Below are 22,205 nucleotides of genomic sequence, written 5' to 3'. Positions count from 1 at the left end.
TGGACTATCCTAGATGACCATAAGAGAATGTTAACATCCAAAGTCTTCCATGAATATACAGACATGAAACATATTTAACCCTCTTCATATTTATAAAGATTAAAACAAGTAGTCTCTTCCAGGTAATTATATCATTTCTCAAAACAAAACAAAACAAAACAACAACAACAACATCAAAATAAAATACCCTATGGGCTAATCCTTTTGACCTTCACATTATAAAGTCTTTCAAAAACAAGTGGAATATCACATTTTCATATGAAAGCCTATTTTGTAATTTGAGTAAACATCTTATAGAAATGATTGATTTAGGGTAACTTTTGGATTTCTAGAACTAGGAAAATATAATCCTTAAACTGCTTTCTGCTACCTAGATATAAGAGAAGTCTCACAGAAAAACTTTTTCGATCCTCCTCCCACAGAAAACACACACAAATATTTATGCAAATTTTGCATAAAAGGTCTAGGGGCCTAATTTTTAAAAGGTAAAAAAATGTCTCAGAGTGTCCCATATTATCTGCTCTTGGCTTGAAGTTGAAGTCTTGCTTAAGTTTTCATTTTAATGTTGCTACATTTAAAGAAATTTCATTATATTAAAAGAATGTGGCAGGGTTTTTTTTGGTTTTGTTTTCTTTTGTTTTTTATATAACAAACTATTGTACTACAGTATCAAAAAGGAAGGAAGGAAGGAAGGAAGGAAGGAAGGAAGGAAGGAAGGAAGGAAACGAAACGAAACGAAACATAACATAACATAAGCAAGGTCTGAAGAGACGGTTTGATAGTTATGCACTGACTGCTCTTGCAGAGGACAGGGTCCAACTCTCAGCACCATGTGGCAGCTAACGAGAATCTGAAACTCTAGCTCCAGATCTGATGACTGTTTCTGCCCTCCGAGGGCACAGCACACACATGGTACTCAGACAGTCATACATGCACGCGAAACATGAAATAAAATAAACACATTTAAAAACTATAACCAATAGGAAAGGGAGAATTTATAGAGAAGAGCAAAGCAATGGAGAGGAGAGGAAGAGGGCAGCCAGGCTGAAGGATCTCTGGTTCCTTCAGTGCTCCTGGGAACACTTTCATGGTCTGTGAAAAGGCACAGCACACGGGTTCTGTGGATTTTAGACATTCCTTTATGTAAAGCCCCCAGGATCACTGGCTTCAAGTCCCAAAACAACAACCCAGACAAAGAAACAAACCAAGAACAGATCATTGTAAATTCCTCAAGTTTAAAATGAAAACTCTAGGTCCAACAGCAAAGTTTGTCTGACCTCCATGTGTGCAGTGGTGCATGTACACTTGCACTGACCCATAACACACACACACACACACACACACACACACACACACACACACACACACCACATTCAAGCTTTAACACACAAATAACTTTCAAAACTAAATGCCAACAGCATTAACACATCCTCCAATATAACTAGAAGTGATTACTAACAATGGTCATGATATGTTCATAAAATTTTAGTTCCTTTTCATTCAACCTTCATAAATAAAAGTCCATTTGTTAAATATTTTGACAAATAGGCTTTTTTTTTCTATTGAACTTGTCACCAAAGAATGAAAAACCCATCACAGCACTCAGGAGGCAGAGGCAGGATGATCTCTGAGTTTGAGACCGGCCTGGTCTACAAAGGAAGTTGAGAACAGTCAAGGATACACGGGTTTCTGAGAATCCCTGTCTCAGAAAAATACATACATACATACATACATACATACATACATACATACATGCATGCATATATACATACACACACACCTAAAGTATACTTTATGAATTGGTTAAAAAACAAACCATCTGCAAGATACAACAAACTGATGGATGTGGGTAAACTGATGGAACTATAATCAATAATAAACAGTGGATGCAGAATGTCGTTCCTTCTTGGACAACTGGTTCAGTAACAAAAGCAAGCTTGAAGGAAGACAAAATGGCTGACTCTAAAAGGAATGATCAGTGAGACTGAGAGACCAAGTAATGTTCCCTGGAGTGTCCAATCTGCATCACAGCTGTACTTTCCTTATTTTTCTTGATTTGCTCACCTCTCTACCTGCACCCCTCGCAGGCCGCCACCCACACCCTTGCACTCCACTCCCACTCCATACAATATGGCCACATACCCCAGGTTTCCTGTTGATCTTCACTTCATCTCCAATATTTGTACTATTCTTTGAGGGTATGTAATGATCTGGCCATTTATATTCTGTCGCCTTACAGAAGCTGCAGTCTGTTTTTATACAGGATCTTAGCATACAGTTAATCTTTCTTTCATTAGACTTGTATCAATCATTTGACATCAAATCACGTACTGTTTCCTATTAAATAGTGTAGGCATAGTTCTGATGCTTGATCTGTCAGTAAAGAAAGCCTTGGGCCAATTGCTGGGCAGAAGGTACAGGCGGGACTTCCAGGTCCTGGGAGGCAGGTGGAGGGACACAAGGAAGGAGGACAGAGTTCAACTTGCTTTGGAGAAATAAGAACCAGGCAACCATGTGAGTTCCTACAGGCAGGTAGTCAGGGGAGTTTAGCAACTGAAGTTTAGGGCAGGTGGAAGAGACTGAGATAAGGAACTGGTAAGGATGTGCTTTCTCCAGGTGGGAGGTAGCCCAGCAATTGTGCCTGAAGGCTAGTTGTGATTGAGCAACTGTGTCTGTGTCTTTTACTGGAGAATTTGAGGGAACCTAGCTGGGGGCTGGTAGTGCAGTCACTTCCCGGAGCTAAAGGTAGGTAGAGCATAAAATTACAGGCAACAGAATAGTTCCTAGGATGAATGTGGCCTTGCTTGGTTTTTTGTTGTTGTTGTTGATTTGTTTTTTAAAGATTTATTTATTTATTATACATAAGTGCAGTGTAGCTGTCTGCAGACACACCAGAAAAGGGCATCAGATCTCATTACAAATGGCTGTGAGCCACCATGTGGTTTTGAACTCAGGACCTCTGGAAGAGCAGTTAGAGCTCTTAACCCCTGAGCCATCTCTCCAGCCCTGTGGCCTTGCTTGTTAATTCACTAGCAGCTCCTTATGACCCATGATTTAGCAATGAGGGAGGGATAGGAAGCAGCCCCAAAATACTTGTAGAACTTAATTGAATATGTTGATGATCCTTTTCTTTTGTTCTTGTTTTCATAACCATTTATCACTTATCTATAACAATGGATGACATCTTCATACATGCATGGAACACAGTTTGATTATATTTATCCCCTGCCATCCCTTTAGTCCCCTCCTGGTCCACAGACCCCTTTCTGTTCCCTTCTGCTTTCACGTCCTTTTCTTCTGTGACCCAACACCTTTAAAAGTAGGTGAATAATAGAAACAGAGACAATTATCAGTGCCTACACCACTAACGAATCAATCAAAATCCATCAATCAATCAATCTCTCCTCCTCCCTCTCTCTCTCCCTCTCGCTCTCTCTTCCTCCGCCCTCTCATATTCCCTCTGTCCCTCTGTCCCTCTGTCCCTCTGTCCCCTTCCCTCTGTCCCTCTGTCCCCTTCCCCCTCCAGCAATCTTGAGTTGCATGTAGACCTTATGGCTGTAATCAGGGATATTGAGAGTTCAAGAGTATATCCTTGCAATGCCCAAATGACTACAACCCTCGGGATTCCGCTCCTTCCTTTGGATATTACACACACACACACACACATATATATATATATATATATATATATATATATATATATCTCTTCTTGTGTATTATCCCTGGGCCTTAGAGGAGATAATGAAGACTTCCCAGTTAAGGCTGAGAAGTTATTTGTTCTTAATTATGAGTTTAGGCAGAAAGTGCCACCCATTTCAAAAGAGAAGCTATAGTGCGAAGGCTTTCAGCATCTAATCTATGGACAGAAATACAAATATTTAGAAGGCAGTTTGACAACATGTCCATTTACTAAGTTCCCCCTTAGGGCCTGTGACTTCCTCAGCCATTGGGCCTTTGATTTCTGGGTTAACAGTCCTAGATGTCAATACCCTGCTATTTAGAAAGCCACAAATCCAACTAGAAAGTTGTTGTCTACCTCTAACAATCACGTCGTTATTGTGCCTCTGGGTGAATCTTGTCCAGTGGCTGATAGTAGCACTCAGGGTCACAGCTAAGGAAGGCTATTGATGACAATTTTCCCCCAGCAAATCGAGAAGCACCTTCCTTCTGGGACCACAAGATCTAGACAAGAGAGAAGCTCCCAGCTCATTCCCAACTTGATTTCTCTGTTTTGAAACCAAGTATGTGGTGTCTTTGGCAAGAGCATCCCAGTATTTGGGTCTAGTGGGTATTAGCAATAACTTGTATCATTTCAGGGGCCTTAGGGGTTTCCCTGATCAGCACCTCCTAGGACGGCAGCTCGTCCCTGGCACTGGGATCTGTTTTGGTTTAGGTTTTAGATTTATTTATTTCTTGTATATGAGTACCCTATAACCGTCTACAGACACACCCAGCAGAGGGCATCGGATCCCACTACAGATGGTTGTGAGCCACCCTGTGGTTGCTGGGATTTGAACTCAGGACCTCTGGAAGAGCAGTCAGTGCTCTTAACCACTGAGCCATCTCTCCAGCCCTAGTATCTTTATTTAATAACCAACTGGTCCTTCTTTTCTTTTAAACTAGATAGATATAAGAATCCAAACTACATATTTCAGTTCCCAACAAACTTTGAAAAACATGCCACCACATTTAAAAAGTCCCACTTTTCTTTAAATAAAATTTTAAAACAGCATTTCAATGCTTAATTCTATTTATTTTAACTATGATTGACTCAAAGTTTGCCATGGCAGATCTCCCAAGGATAGCTAAAAGGCCCAATTTGAAATAATTAACCACCCACCGACAAAACAATAAACGCTAAACAGATTTTTCCTACTCACACACATGTAACGCCAGTACTTGGAAAACTAAGGCTAGCCTGAACTTTACAATAACCTTAAGACAAGCCTGAGTTACACAGTGATGTCAGTCTTAAGTAAAAAAAGAGATAATTTGTTTGGTTTTGCACTGTGCTACCTCTATCAAATCTCAAGGCTCCATTTTGAACAACAGGAATATTTATGAATAATATACTGCCAAGTCCCTCATGTGGTAAATTTTATGGCCTGGTCTCACTAATGTCATCAGCTTAATAAATGCTGCCTAGGTACTTCCGTCTCTGAATAGCAAAGGAGTAAGAAACAATAACAAAGACAGAGCTTATGTAGTAGTGGGCACAATGAGTGCTAATTCTTGCTTCCTAGTTATTCTGCATTTGTCTTCAAGACACTTCGAATTCAACAGTATTGCAAGTTGAAGCTGTGGCTTACACATCAGGGTCAACGTTTTGCATATTTTTCCTCTCATGACATTATGGTGTCCCTCTGGCAGGAATGTAGGGGTTCTAACTTGGAGTCCTGAAAGTTATACAGGAAAAAGTGGAGAGATGGGTGTTCCAATTGTAAGGAACTAAGAGCACACAAGACTTGGCCCCTTAAGAAAGAAAAGAATGTCCCATGAAACTGTTTTCCCCGTTAGTGGCCCTGTCATCAGCTCTAGAATGCTGATAACTGAAAGAAATCTGTACTAAATAATCTGATGCTCTGGCTCTACACACACACTTTCTCTCCCAAAGGAAGAACAGGTGGAGATGCTACACATACTACTGTATGGCGATATCCAGAAAGGTTTTGGTTTTCACCTTAACAGAAAAAAATATGTTCTTTCAGATGATATTTAGTGTAGACGTTGAGTAGGCAAATCAGACAGAAGATAGTTCTGGTTCACTGGAGAGAGGAGCAGGGACTTCTACTCTATCCTCACTCCTCAACCCTCCAGGAGACGAAAAACCTTGAGTTAGAGAATTGGTTGAAGCTGTGCTTCTCTGTGAGGCTGCAGGACTTAGTGAGAAAGCTCAGCTCCTGAACTCACATTTGAATGACCATGCCAACAACCTGACTAAGCTGCTACCACATGAAGTGAGGTAGTGACTTAGCCAGGGAAGTCTGAGCGACCTTATGTACAAAAGAAGGAGAACCGTATCAGATCCTTCTGATTGCTGAAGAGCACTGTGAAAAGGTACCAGAGAGCCCCTTCCAGGAACTCCACAGCTGTGCACGCTTTAGTCTAATCATGCAGTACATGCAAGTTTGACCTTTGCCTCCTGGATTCCTAGATGGCATTTTATATCTTTAGAATGGTAAACATGTATATCTGATATAAATGTATAGACATGCAGAATTATAAGATGTATGTCAGAGATTAACATATAGGTATGTAGATTAAATATGGGTAGATAAATGTATAGATATTTAGAATTATAAGATTTATGTCACAGATAAATGTATCAATATGTAGATTATAGGTATGTAGGTAAGTGTTTAGATATTTAGAATTAGAAGATGTATGTCAAAATTAATGAATAGATATGTAGATTACAGATACATAAATATGAATATAAACACAAAGTTATATAACAAATATGGATATAGACACAAAAGTCAGTAGATAATTGGTACAGAGAAATCAGGTTGAACCCCCAAATTATACACACACACACACAGACACACATACACACACACACACACACACACTCTCACACTCACTCTCTCTCAATCCCCTCCTTCTCTCCTCCCCCCCTCCTCTGTTCTGCCCCCCCCCATCTCAGATATAACGTGGGTTAAAGCTGCCAGCAGGAAACTGAAGTGGAGCCTGACGACTGGGGATGCGCCAGTAAAAGCAGCACCGACTCTGTCCACCAGAGGGAAGTGCTGTCTAACTATTACAGAGGACTCGGCGTGAACAGAAATAAACTCCTTCCTAAAGATTTTCAGGGCAAAGATTTCTCATGTTTGAAGGAAAATCTGAAATGTTTCTATTAAGTCTCTTTAATCAGATTGGAATGTCATCCCAAGCTTGGCATCCACTGCACACAAACACTTGGACCTACTGGGCACTTGAGCATGCCTCTGATCAAAGCTGATCGCAGAAGGAACTAAAGACTCCTGCTTTCCACTGTCCCCAGGACTGCCCCAGTCCCCACCACAAGCACCTCACCTGGGTTCTGTTGTGGAAGTAGTGTGATCAGTGGCTGCTGGGACCCTACTGCCCCACCAAATTTCAAGCCATTTTATGATGGCCCCTACTTAAATATCTCCCTACCACTATATAATTAAGGAGTGATGGTGCATGCCTTGAACCCAAACACTTGGGAAGCAGAGCCAGGGATATCTGTGTGTTTAGGGCAGTCTGGTCTACATAACCAGTACCAGATTACCAGGGTGCACAGGGGACCTGTCTGAAAAACAAAACAAAACAAAACAACAACAACAACAAAAAAAATAACACTCCAAGCTTACAGCAAATATACCCAACATTTTACCTTGAAAGAGATGGTTATCGGCCTGTACTAATGAGAAAGGCTGGAAGTACGCTGCCACGGTATCAGTGGCCAGGGTGCTTTAGGTTATATTCCTAGTCTTTAAAGGAGGCAGCAAACATCTCACAACTAATTTAACAGTCTATTACTAAAGAAATTTTGGCTCAATCCAAGGAGATAAACTGCCTTAAATATCTAACCAAAACTATAAAACTACTAGAAAAAGGCATAAGAAAAATAGCTTCTTGATACCAATAGAGGCTATTTATTTATTTATTTTTCTCTGTGTGAAAAGTTATTTTGGTTATGATTTTGGTGTGAAACAGGAAAAACACAGGCAAGAAAAAAGGCTGCTAAGAAATGAGCAAGGGCCTTCCTAAGAGACACAGAGACAAGTCACTGATAATCCAATCCCAAATAACCAGCCCGCCCTACACACACACACACACACACACACACACACACCACCCCCACCACCACCACCACCACCACCACCACCACCACCACCACCACCACGAGGGGGGAAGGAGGAAACAAGCGAGCTCAGCCCATTGCATTTCTATATGTGTATAGGTACACATATGTATAATGCAACAATACTAGTTAAAAGAAAAGAGGTCATGAAACTGAAAGGGAATTGGAAGGGGTGTCCAGAAGAAACTGAAGGGGAGAGATGAAGGCATAAAGATTAAATAAATACAGCAGTCAGGACCTCATCAATCTTAAAAGCAAATTCAACTGCTGTGTAACAAAGAAAATGGTCAACAGAATGTGCCTCCAACAGACTGCCATAGGCCCCTGCTTTGATTTCAACAGGAATCCGATCATTAGAACCATCATAGTATAGTACTTGCCTGCTACTCCAACCAGACTGTATATATCTCTCTCCAGTTTAGCAACTGTAGGGATGACTAAGAAAAATGCCCTCTCGAGAGCCTTCACTTGCCAGGGGGTCTGATATCTGCCATTAAAGACGACCCAGGCCTCTTAGTTATTTGTTTAAGGCCTTTTTTTTTTTTTAACATACCAGGGTTTCTCCAACAAACATACCCAATAAAATAGAGCTAGGGATTGTTCATAATGTTCATTATGTGTGAACTTGCAGCCATGTCTCGGGCTTTCTGTTTTACTGATCTGTCAACTCCTCCACCCTCCAAGGTCCCCACCCTTGTATGCTCCTTTAGGCTGGAAAACAGCTCACCTTGACCTGGGCCCTTGACTGGTTCACACCATTGATCCTTCAGGTCACAGAGCCAGCTGGACTCCCGACTCCCTGCAAACCTTTTATTAATCTGCTAATATGCAACTGATGACAACCCTGAAACTCACCAGTTGCTACAGTTTCCTTAATTCTCTCTAAAATTGGGCTTTCCACCCCCTTGTTAAAGCAGATGTCCTTTCATTGTAACTTCCAAATAATCCTACAATAAATCTGCAGCGTTTCTGCACATGTGCTCAGCTTTTTAGGTCACCGTCCTCAGAGCTGAACTGATGTAAAAGGAGCCAGGAGAGCTCTTCTTGATCTTCTAGTGGTGTGTGTTACACCATCTCCAACATCAGCAGAGAAAATCCAACCAACCAGGTGTTCCCCTGCCTCTGCTTTATCTCAGAATCCCTTACCATTGCCTCTCATATCCTTAGAGAAGGGCCCCGCCTCTCCATGTTTTCAGTGGGACTAACCTGATCTGCATATCTACGGAGTTCATTACAGTAGCACAGAATCAGAGTTACTGGAGAGACTCAGCAGATCTTGAATTTTTAACAAGCGTAAGAAGCCTCCAGGGCATCTACAGTACACCTGAAAGTGGACCAAGCCCAGACTAGGGCAGAAATGGAAAAGCTACCTTTATTCCTTGCTTCCAGTGTACCACGATACAAAGAATATAGCCTTCTAAGTGTTCTGTGAAATGCAGAAGTCCCCAGGGTTCCCTAGATAATCACTGGATTAGTGCTCCTTAGGAGATCAGTGATCAGTTTATATGTGCTCACTTCTTTGTAAGAATTGGGATACTAAACTCTAAAATAACACATGGGTTGCAAGAATACTTTATTATCCTGAAGCAAGACTCGTAAGCAACATAAAGCTAGAAGATAAAAATTCAAAATAATCAATACAATCTCCTAAATACAGCATAAAGAAAACTGGAAATGTAACTGAAATTCTATGACTCTTCATGTTAGCAAAACACTATTTGTACATTAACCCATGACTCTGTAACCTCACCACTGCCTGGTGAGGAATGATAGTTCACCATCCTGACCCAACTCTTAATACATCTCCAAAGTCAAAACCAAGATCCTAACCTGCCCTTGATGTAAGGCAGTTGCTGTCTAAGAAAACCTGTGTTAAAGGTCATTCAGAAAGTTTTTATATACTATACCCAAAGCACAAGTAATTAGAAACATACTGTTCCCACACCACATGAATGTTCCCCACACTAAAAACAACACAGCACATGAAACAACTTTTTCCAGTATTATCCCATCCCACCCTCATAGGACTCTAGAAGTCTTGTCCTCCACAAATTAGAGGTTGGCAAAGGCAGATCCACACATATGGCCCTAACTTCTATACAGTTTGGGAGAAAGGGAGCTCGTGAAGAGAAAGGACAGCACCCCGTGTGCCTTGGAGTCTTGGAAGTCTTAAGCATTCATTGGATTTAAGAAAATCTATGACAGGATACAACTCTGGACTGCAACATGTGACTTCCTTGAAATTACAAACTCAAACATGGGCACAAGCTAAGATTTTAATGCTGGGCCCTAAGGCCAAGTGCCCATTGGTAGGAGGAATAGGATGAGTGCACACTAGAGGGCGGTTGGTGGGGGCCTGGCAGCAGAGCATGGCTGAATGCCGGTCTCGACCTTTTTTTTTTTTTTTTTTTTTGGTTCTTTTTTTTTTTTTCAGGCTGGGGACCCGAACCCGGGGCCTTGCGCTTCCCTAGGCAAGCGCTCTACCTAACTAAATCCCAACCCCAGCCGGTCGACCTTATCACCAGGAGAGTCAGGATTGTGTGGTTCCATGAAGCTTCCTCAATTCTAACAGCTAGGCTTTTCCTTACACAAGTGGATCAATCACAGCATAAACTAAAGATACCAGTATGTCATCTCTGATTTGCAAAGTAAAAGTGGGAAGATACATAAAAGGAAAAGGCAATTTGAACTGAGACAGTTTGGCAAGGAAAAATGCAGGGAGACACTGCTAAGACAGCGTTTGTAAAGCAGATCATGCACAAACAATTAAAATATTCCGAATTCTACATCTCAAGAATATAGTCCTGCCAGCATCCGAAGAGCTGCACAAGTCAGTAAGAATCAATCTCTCCAATATATGAAACATGAGCAAATGGTTTCAAATTAATCATAAATGGTTAGTAAGCTCATGTAAAAAGTCTGGTGTTAATTATATTTCATGCAGCAAATTCCTCAGGATAAAAATTTTTTGGTTCTAAATAACCTACGATTATCCATCCCAAAGTAGTTGATCTGATTTTACTCTCAAGAAAAACTTAAATTCTGCTTATCAGGGGTGTATGTATGTGTATGTATGTGTGTGTATGTGTGTGTGTGAGTGTGTGTATGTGTATGTGTGTGTATATGTGTGTATGTGTGTGTGAGTGTGTATGTGTATGTGTGTGTATATGTGTGTATGTGTGTGTGTATGTGTGTGTTCACATTGTGTTGTGCAAACTGATCTGAATTGTCATTCAGATTAAATGCTTATTCTGCCTCAGTCTCCTGAGTAATCAGACTACAAACCTACGTCATCATCCTTGGCTCCTTACCTTTTCAATACAGAACAGAATGAAAAAGAGGGGAGGGGATAAAGGGGATTGAAAGGGAAGGCAGTGGGGGTGCGAATGAGAGCTTGGAATGTTATCCCACACTGTGACCCTAGCATTTACTGCTTAAAGCAGGAGTTTTATAAATTCAAAGGTCACCTGAACTGTATGTAGTGTGGCCCTTAGAAGAGAGGGAAGGTAGAAAAAAGTCAGGGTTAGGAATGCAGCTGGATCCTTGGAGTACATGTCTAGCATGCAGTGGGTCTGCCATCCACAGCACCACATAAATAAAACAATGCAGTAGTGGACATCAGTCTAAAAATGGAAAAATATTATACTGGACAGTAGGAACGAGGTTAAGCCTTTAGCAAGCCTTCCAGATTGTTTCTGCAACACTCCATGGTTATCTATGCATGTGATAACCAAGTAGCTCCAGTCAGAGACTGAGGCACAGCTCACTCTGCAGGCACGTGGACCAGTACTGTATGGAGGGGGCCCATTATTTGAATGACCCTACCCAAAAGGAGACCTTATAATCACTCTACAGCTCACTTGACCAAACCAAAGCCAGATGAAATTATGGCCTACCAAGCAGGGTCTGTGGTCCAGATAAAGTAATGAAGACCATCTGTCCATCCAGTAAGGGCCAAGTGCTACTGAACACATTAACATAACATGCTGTAAAATCAACTCTTCTGCAGTCTGAGTACAGAAAAGATCAAAGGTTCCAAAAAGAGTCTTTCTAAAAGATTCACAATGAAATTATAAACTGACTTAAATCTGTGGTGGAGACAAGAAAATAAGTCAACAGAAAACCTTATAATTAGTGGATTTATCATTCATTCCTTTGTCTGTCTGCGGTTTCTATGACAAATTGTGTTTTTCTTAAAGTACTGAGTCCAGCTTTCCTAGATCCCAGGGCTACACACAGATTAGAATGAGGACTCCTCTGTGCCCTGTACGGCTACAATGCCCATTTCTGTTTGCTTGTTTGCTGTGGTTCTTTTTATATTTCTGTTTACATTTTGTTTTGTGTATATAGAACAGTGTTCACCCAATCAGTAATGTACTAACATGGTCTCTCTGTTATAAAGATTACCTAGCTGCACATCTTTATACAACAAACAAACTAAAACATATATGTGGCAAGCTGTCTCAGTATGTTAAGGAACTTGCCCCCAGTCTGACCTGAATTTAATCTCTGGGACCCACATCGTATGTAAATGGAGAGAGTCTACTTCCCTGCATGTTATCCTGTGGTCTACACACAGGATCACACAGGCACACGCACAGGTGCGCACAGACACACACACGCGCACACACACATACACACACGCACATAACATAAAACGTTTCTTTCTTTTAATTCAAAGTGAAACACACACATCATAAAACGTTTCTTTCCTTTCTTTTAATTCAAAGTGGATCACACACCTACAAATAAGAGAACTACAAAACTTGAAAACACGGGCATAAATATATTTAACCTCGGAGTATGCAAATAGATATTATACCAAAAGAGTAAATAAGAAATAGATAGAACCTGACTTTATTATGGGATGGTTAAACTTCATATTATCAAGGAACATATTATCAAAGAACAGTCTTTCAATCATATTTCTGATAAGAAACCTGCATTCAGAATATATAAAGAGCTCTTACAACTCAATAGTGAAAGACTGATAAACGATATTAAAAACTGAAAATGGATATGAATGAACAAAAACAGCAAACAGTAAGCTAGCAGGCACATTAAAAGATGACAAACATCATTAATGTCACAGAAATCCACTAGAGAGCAAAGCCAGGTACAGCAGACTCTATTTATATGAAGGCTCTAGAATAAGTAAGCCTGTGGAAGGAGACAAGGAGATAAGTGTGGTTGTCTGGAGAACTGCTACTGGTTTAGTCACTTTTTTTTTTTTTGAGGAAAAAAAATGCCCTAATAAATTATGATCATGGACACAGAATTATAATAGGTTAACAATTAATTTTATATTTTAAATAGGTGATTTATACTGTTATATAAATTATATCTCAATAAAACAATGAAACTCTAGTTTTCCTACAGAAACAATTATTTTGTCACTGTGGCAGATAGGCACAAAGTTTGTTTTATTTTCTCTAAGGCGTTCAAGAAGCAACACATATGCAAACATTACAATCACTGATGAGAGACATCAGAAGTCATGACCCCAAATATACCCAGCAGGCAACTCATCCTAAAGGAGAAACACAGGGAAGCTAGAAAGCCAGCCTCAGCAAGTATCTGCATCTGACATGGGAGTGGGAGTGTGCCGTCACTCACTGCCTGAAAAGCAACAGGCCATGATGGCCCCACTCCTGACCTGTTCTGCTCTGCAAGGACAGTCCACATGAGTGTGGCTGGGGCTCACCCTGTGCCTGTCTACATGTTCCTCCCTGCTTCACACAGACCCACCCCAGCCCCACTCCGTAGGAAGGACATACCACACATTTAAGAAAACCTCACCTATATCTGGGGAAAAACTTTAATGCATACATAGCACTGTAAAAACAAATCGTAATATCATCTGGAGTAGAAGACTGCCTTCCAAAGGAAGTCCCAAAATTTAATGAAATTGAATGGACCCTGGAGGAAGCATAAATTCATGGAATACAGGGTAATCTTAGAAAAAAAATCTGACCAATTACTTAGAGAATCACAATGACGTATCTATGAAAGAACTGCAATGAAGATTAACAGGAAGGTGACTGAAACTATGAATACAAGTATTGATTTAAAAAAGTTTGGGGGAGGATGTCAAGTGATTTTACAACAGGATTGAAAAAGTAAGAGGCACGAAACATAAATACAATAATAAGAAGCTCGGGAGTGAGTAACGGCTGTAACATACAGAGGGAAAACAATTGAACAATAACAGAATGGACATCTCCAGAGGTAAAGGGAGCTGTGACAGAAAGGTCTTCACGATCATCAAGCCAGAACAAAACTCATCCTCCAGAGATGCAGGGTAGAGCGAAGGCCTGGAGAGTGATCAGAAACGATGCGTAGGTGGTAGGCAGGGAGCAAATACCAATTGTGTCAGCACTGAGGGATCGAGAAGTATGACAGCAGGACAGCAGAGGTGCAAAGGGAACGGGTAACCTAAGACTTCAGTTCCAGGGGAAAGCAATCACACACACACACACACACACACACACACACACACACACACACACACACACACACACACACGAGACAGGAGAACCAAGCAGTACACCTAATCAGAATTGAGTCTAAGTTTGCAGACAACAGTTTTGTAATGGCCTAGAAAAAATTTAGCACAAATTCATTTATCAAACGGTTAAGGATAAGAAGCATACCTCCCAGACGGAAATAGATTCCTCCTACAATTAACACAGTGACTATATATTTAAGAAAAGAAAAAGTGACTGTCCATCAGTCCATCTAAGAAAATGCTGCTCCACCCCAGACTCCTCGAAGTGCTCTGGTGCAGTCTACCTTTCCTGGCCAGCAGAGGGCGCACACGCACACAGGCGCTACTTCTCTTCCCCTTCAGGCACAACTTCATACACTACTAGGGTCTGGCTGCTCTTAAGTATAAGAGCCACATTTATCTATTTAGAGTCGGTCTGTATTAAAAGTTCAAAAGCCTTTGCCATTGTTAAAATATAGAATGTAAATACCACAAGTCTGGTCTGAGAAAAGGCAGATTCCAGAGGCTTCTGATGGAAAGCTGGAGAAGCAGAGAGCTTGCACCCTCACCTCCATGACGTCATCAGCCAACTGCTCAGTTACCTTGAGAAGGGAAGCTCTACATAAGACTTAAAAGTGCAAGCAAGAGAACACACACAGACACACACACACCATATAAATCTGCTTCAGATAGACTATATAAGCCAACTGTCTTCTCATTTTACATAGAGAATCTGTAAGCAGGAATTACTGAGGCAATGCCAGCAATGTTCGTAACAGCAAACTTACATGCGGGCATAAAAACAAAATGAAGAAGGAACTCAGTGACAGGGACATGGGACGTAGGCCGAGGGTGTGGAGAAAGCACTCACAGCACGTGCAAGATCAGGGCTAAAGAGCACAGGGTTAGCAGTGGAGCCCTGGAGGGCGGAGAGGAGAGGAGCTGACCCCCCGACTCCTTCTGTGCTGTATGATTTACTCAGGACTCCACTTCTCACGCATACACGTCGTTTACAACTAAAAGACCAAAGCTCGCACTATACTACGAGAACATGTATACTATTTTTATGTAAAAAAATAAATGTTTACTGCTAACAGACTAAAAGTGAAGCAGCCTATTTTCCTGATTAAGTTTGGCAATAAGAATATGAACCAGAACAATCTTTCTGTTGGCAGCTCGATAAATGGCAATTTCTACCTAGTTAAGATCTAAAGCTATCCTATTATATACGATGGAACATGCCTGGGATCCCAAAACTGAAGAGGATGAGGCAGGAGGACAGTAAGTTAGAGGCAATCCTGGGGTGTATAATAAAATTCCTGCCCCTTATAAAAAAAAATCTGGTCAATAAATAAATACAGAAATAGAAATACAGAAAGAGAAAACAAAAACCACCACAGAGGCCTGGACCATTGCATGATGAAGAGCACAGTCAGCCAATGAACACTGAACCAAAGGATGTACGCTCAGATCCGGAACTGGAAGACAGACATGATATGAGAGGTAGCCTTGCTTGGCATTTGGGATGTTCTCCTCCCCGCCATTCCCCCCGCCCCTTCTCGTCACTTTCCTATGGTGGCACTTGGTAGGTAAAGCAATGGGAGATCATGAACTAAGATCAGGCTCTAGTTCAGTGACTCAATTTCATTGCTCTTGCTGGGAAGAAAGAAAAAAAAAAAAAAACCACACTGACGAAGAGCAACATGCCCCTCAATTAATTCCACGTTATAGTTCATCACTGCAGGAGAGTCAAGGCAGGCACTTGAAGTAGCTGGTTACACCCAAGGCAAGAGAGCAGAGAAATGAATGCATGCACGCTTACTACTCAGTTCCCTACATAGGGCTGCCCACATTCAGGTCGAGTCTTTCCATCTCAGTTGACTAAAATTAGAAGAATCCCTCACAGGCCAGCCCACCCGACAATCCTTCACTGGGCCTCTCTCTCCGTTAATGTGGATTTAACAACTAAACTAACTAGAAACAGAATAACTTTACACCTAATAGTCCATTGTTTTAGTTTGGTTCACTATCTGTAATTTTAAATCCACCGAGGACACACAGACTGTTTCCTAATCATGTGCACATCTTCCTGTTAGGTTCCTGCTGTACCTTAATGGTTTGCCCCAGTTTACGTTTATAGAACACTATTTTACAGTTTCAGAATATCCAATGGGGTTTGGGTCTGGTTATCTGTGTTATAAATGCTGACTATCCTTCCCAAAGAGCTTCCTTGCTTTATGCAAATAATACTAATTGTGGGCTTATCATTTTAGGGATGTATTTGTTAATGTAGACCTTTATATGTCCTTAACTGAAAAAAAAATTAAAAGGACAGTTTTGCATTAAATCCTGCAAGTTTGTGACATTTCTTTGTCACTTCCTAGGCTTTGCACAGACTCTCGTTGGTGCCCTACCTCAACGTTGGGCTTCAATTCCACAAGAAATGAATTTTCCCCTACCTTCAGAACTCCGGGAAAACTGATGTGCCAAGCCACAACCCCACACTCTAACAGCTTCTAGGTAATGCACAACTTTTCTAGCCAAAATATCCACACACAGTGCCCAGTTTTACAAAAACTACATGCTAGCTTCTTGTGCTGACACTGTTGAGTACCTGAACTGTTCTCATCAGAACAAAAATATCCTTTCCTGGGCCTGCTGACGATGGAGCCAGCCTTCTCTGACTTTGATTCCTCTGTCCAGTACGGGGAACTTCCCTTCACGCTCTCCTATCAACTCAGGGTCTGTTGTGTCTCCTGTTCTGTATCGGCCCCCAGTGCACCATGCTGCAGGAATAATCTGAGTAGAGTCCACTCCTTAGAGAGTGTCACATTAACAGGAACCACTACATATACCTTTCAAGTTTGGATACTCTTTACCATGAACTCAACTCTATAACCATAGGAGAATTACAAGTTTCGGTATAATTACCATAAATATTAAATATTAACATCAGGAGAAATAAGGTAATGGACCAAGAACATTAAAAATACCATTTAATCCTTTTATAAGACTTAGTAGAAAACAGATCTTCATTTTCTTATCAATAAAAATGTTTCTAAAATTCTTTCTACATGTACTTATAATTACAATATTTATAGCATTAAACTTTAAATTATATAATGATTCAAAAGACTTATAAAACATTAGACTTGAGCTAGTACAGTCTTAAAGCTGTAAAAATTACACAATTCTCTTGCCCTTCCACTTTATCCTTTGGCTCTACAGTTTAGACTTAAAAGTTTCATCCACGTTCTCACATGATTTAACAATAATGATCTGAAAAAGAAGAAAGAAAAATCTCAAAGCATGCCTCTGGCCCAATGACTTATGTGTGATTTCCTTTCAAGTGCTTTGTTTTGTAGTTTTCAAGGACAATGTTTTCAAGGACAAATCTCAAAGGACTAAGGAAGAGACTCCAGCATATACCATACACTGAATCCAAGCCAATTAGTGTTAAGGCAGAAATGACAAGTTTTCCCCACACAGAGTCACCGCCCACTGCCCATCGTCCCTTCATTCCAGTTTCTGTTGTTATTTTTAAAAAGCATAAACTCCAAATGTGTTTGGTTTCCCAGACAGCAAAGCAAAGGGCAGTTTACGAACATTCCAGGAAAAGTGGGCATAAATTTGAATTTCTCTTGGGTAAATATCAAGGAATAAAACGGTCAGGTGGTACGAAGGCTGTATGTTTCCCTTAACCGCATTTTAAATATTTCACACAACTTTAGGTAAGAAGCCCAACAATGCACTATCTTGCCAATAGCTCTCATCACTATTGACACAGAGAGCACTACCCATTGTTTTCATAAGTAAAAATTGTGTTTCATCAGAGTAAAAACGGGGAAAAAGCAGAAACCCACAAGGTGACATCTAAAGTTCAAAGCAGCGAAGGCTTTCCAAGCTGTCTTAAGGTGATTATGAATAGAGAAATTATAAAAAGACTACAAGAATTAAGTGCATATGCATGCATTGACTTCTTAGAAATCTTAAAATGTTGTTCCACAATACCAACTATCATGCCAATATGAAATACAGAATCACTTGTTCTGTTTTCAACCAAACACCGAGCACATTAGGTCAAACCCCTTATACGTGTAAAACAGCGTTAGGTAACAATGCAGGTGAAAAGACGGTGATTATCATTGTAAGAGGAACAGTTGAATGTCAGGGATACGGCCATGAAGACCTGCTATCGTCCTCATTAATACAACAACCACAACCAGAAGCACGTGCTATGTCCCAGCACGATTACGAGGTCTTTGCATATCACAGAATGATCGAGACCTATCACTGAGATCAACTTTCCAGACCAGAAAGTGGGTGGCTAAGGTCCACACTGCCACAAGGTTGTGAGCTACAAGCATGGGATTCCCAGGGTCTAACTCCAAAGCACAAATTCTCAAGGCTTCCTGGCTTCCAGAAGGCCGATACCTGCCTTCACCAGCACTTTTCCACAGACACAGATGAGTGCTCGGAGACTCTAAAAACGACTGCATCTCTCACACTCTCTCTTAGGAAAAGGTGCTCCGTGTTCCGAAACGCGTGCTCCCATGGATTGAAAGCTAAGCTTTGGGGTCAGGAAACGGACAGGAAATTATCTCGATTCCACCTCTTGATGAAGGGGATAACAGAGGCAAGGTACGGGACTTCCCTGAGGATCAAATAAGATGCACTATTCAGAGTACACAGAATAGTGCTGGAGTGGGAAGGAAGTAGCTAGTCGGGAGGATTGCTGATAGCGGTACTCACGCCAGTTCTATCTGTTCTAAGCTGTTCTGAAGAGTGTTGCTTCTAATTCTACAATGTGACAGTAATTTTTCAAATGAAAGCTCTCTTAATATTACATTGTCTAAAACACTTGTGGAATCGACTCTCCATAGCATGTGACGGTAGCCAAAATTAAAGGACAGTTATACAGAACAATGATAAATGTGGAAAATAAAATCTTATTGGCAATTAGTTAATTCTGGAAACATGAAGTATCGGAAGCTGAAAATTATCCGGAAAGCAGACCTGAAATTACCTAGAGCAAGCTGTAGGGACTACATCCAATTCTAGCACTGGGAAGACTGCTCTAGAGAACAGCTGGGGCGCACAGGCTTCCCAAGGGTGAGCAGGAAGTGATGCCGGTAAGTACAGGACGCAGAAATAAGTAGGACGCACACCTTTTACCTGGAAGGCAATGTTACAAACACTTACTAGCATCCGGGGTTTTCTCTTCTGACTTGCCAAACAGAAACTCGTACTTTGCCTTGGCGACACTCTGGGAATGTGCTGATGCATTGTTAACCCAAACAAACGGCTCTGCCTGCAAAATGAGAACCAAACAAAGACATCATCACCAATGCAGCAGAACAAATAATGAGCAAACAAATCGCCCAGGAAGGGAATGATCAAGCCATCCTGCTAGAGATGCTTGATACACTACCATATAATCACTCAAAAGGAAATAAACAGAAAAAATCAGAATACAACCAGGACACATGGTTTCCTCAGTGAGACCAAGCCAAAAAGAATGGTAAACCCGTGATGTCTATGGGGGTGGGGAAGAACACACGCAAAGCCTGCTACGGCTGTGCAGCAGGCTTATGACAAACTCTTCTAAAACATTTATGTAGAGCAGTACAGAGCCTGCTAAGTAAGCACAGTGAGCTAAGTCCCATACCTAGAATGTATGTTGAAACAAACAAGCATGGGAGCCGTCAGTCTGTAACCTTCAGTGAGCTTCAGACCAATGAAACGGTTTCAAACAAAGTGGCTGGCTCCTCAGGAAGGACACTAAGGGTTAACCTCTGGCTTACACATGCACACTCACATATATGTACCCACATGAACAGGCTCTCACCTACATGCACACACAGTAAGTTTATGCTAGTTTTTAGCTATTAAAAACCTTATGTTATTTTCTGCCTGATTAACACCAAGTAATTCTTTCTATTGAGCCACACCAAAAGAAAGTACCTTTCTCCAAAAGTTACCACATCTGTACATCAGAAATACCACTCAGCTAGACAAGGCACGCACAGGACTAACTGTAAGTAATTCCATTGATACAATCTGTCTTAAATTTGAGCATCTGCCCAGATTCTTAAAAGGCTGCTATTTAAAGAAAAACTACAGGGGTAAAATTGGTTCACATCAAAATTCCTACGACCTCCTTCCTGACTGCTTTCAGGCAAGTGTTGAGATTTGAGTGGTTCCTATTTCTGGCCTAGAATTAAGTAATGGGTGAAATTTGATCTATGCCCACCATGGAGTCACCCCCTTGCCTCTCCTGTGAATGAAAACATCCAAGATATGACATTATCTACACTGGGTTCTGTCTTGACCACAAAATATCTAGTCTTATGTTTGACTCAGAGCTGACCCTTCATTATGGGCAACACCGGCGTCAAGGGTTATGTGAACAATCAAGTAACCACTTGAAACAAGGCTATCTCTGGACTTACTGCCTTTGAAGCAGAACTGTTTGTCAGTGACAGAAGGACTACTTACAACTCCATCACCCTACGACAGCCAAGTGCAGCATGTGGTAACACCCCTGTCACTCACCTTGCTCTCCTATACCATCATCACAAGGTCAACTTGCAGAATTTTGAGACAGCATTCCTTAAAATACCTCAATCGTTTATTTCTTACAATGTGCAAAATTCATCTCTGGAATTCTTCTTAGTGTAATGTGTTTAACAAGGACAGATTAATTATCCTTTTCCCCAACAGAGAGAAAATAATGGTAATCTGTGTATTTAGAGAGCTTCTGTCTAATAAAAGGAACTCCCCCAGGGATTCCCAAAGAAGGTGACCTAATTTGGGGAAGATGCTTATGTATGCTTTTCTGAGGAAGTGATAGCTGCAGAAATGAAAAACCACAGGACGATGGGAAGGACAGGAATGTGTACCATGCAGAGGGACAGCTGTGTGAAAATGGCCCATACCTATACTGAGAGCAGGCCATGAAGCTTGGAAGAACATGTAAGGGGTCCATTTCAGAGACAAACAGACAGCAGCAGGGCTCTCAGAAGCATTGAGCAAATGTGGGATGATTAGGAAATGAGGCCTCATTTTAATCAAAGCTTGAAAGAAAGCCATCAAATATTTTTATTTATTTACGTTTCTAAGATTGTTCACTTACAAAGGAGCTTAATAGTCTAAGGGAGACTAAAGCTGATGGCAACCTTTAAGTAGACAAAGTGAGGTAATTTAGATCTTTGTACGACCTGGGCCGGTTCACCCCTCCTTAGGCAAACTGGTGGTTCCCCGCTCACGGGAGGTCACAATATAGATGCCAAACTTAATGCGGATACCCGATCAGCACAGTGTACCACAGCCCAGAACCCCTGGACTCAAGCGATCCTCCTGTCTCAGCCTCCCAAGTAGCTGGGACTACAGGCTTGTGCCACTGCACCCAGTAATTTAGATCTTTGGGTAGAGACGGTCTGTGGAACGTTCTGGTCAGCCAAATTTAAGAGAGGGAAAAGAATAAATAAAGGATAATTATGATGGATAACATTTATTATCCACTTACTTTCTGTCAAGCACTGCTCTAGTGCGATGTATGGAATGCATCCTTTAGTGCTCAGAGCAATGGTGTAAACTGAGTGCAGCTATCATCCCAATCTTGTGGATGAGGAAAGAACAGGTAAATAATATGTCCAAGGTGGTACAGATAATAAATTACATATTCTAGATTTGATTCCATGCGGTCTAAATCCAGAGCACATAGCTCTTGAGCATGGCATCCAGGAGTCAGGCTTGCACGTCTGGGAATATGAAGCGAGGCGGGAAGGGATTGGAGAAGGAATATTACCACAGCTTGAACTTGGCTGCCACCAGGTAACCTCCAAAGCTACTTAGCACGCCACGGCCACGGAAGTAAACCGTAAA

The 22,205-nt window shown here is 41.2% G+C and overlaps 1 protein-coding gene across 1 annotated transcript in view; it reads right to left on the bottom strand.

Annotated features, from left to right (window-relative positions):
• Psd3 (pleckstrin and Sec7 domain containing 3) overlaps positions 1 to 22,205 on the bottom strand; it is a 373,120-nt gene that overhangs the window by 290,164 nt on the left and 60,751 nt on the right. The window contains exon 2 of the mRNA XM_032918497.1: positions 19,521 to 19,629. Coding sequence (XP_032774388.1) covers positions 19,521 to 19,629 — 109 coding nt within the window. The remainder of the gene's footprint in view (positions 1 to 19,520; positions 19,630 to 22,205) is intronic.

The sequence above is a fragment of the Rattus rattus genome, chromosome 13 (assembly GCF_011064425.1).
Source record: "Rattus rattus isolate New Zealand chromosome 13, Rrattus_CSIRO_v1, whole genome shotgun sequence".
Lineage (NCBI taxonomy): Eukaryota > Metazoa > Chordata > Mammalia > Rodentia > Muridae > Rattus > Rattus rattus.
This window is presented reverse-complemented; position numbering and strand designations above follow the sequence as displayed.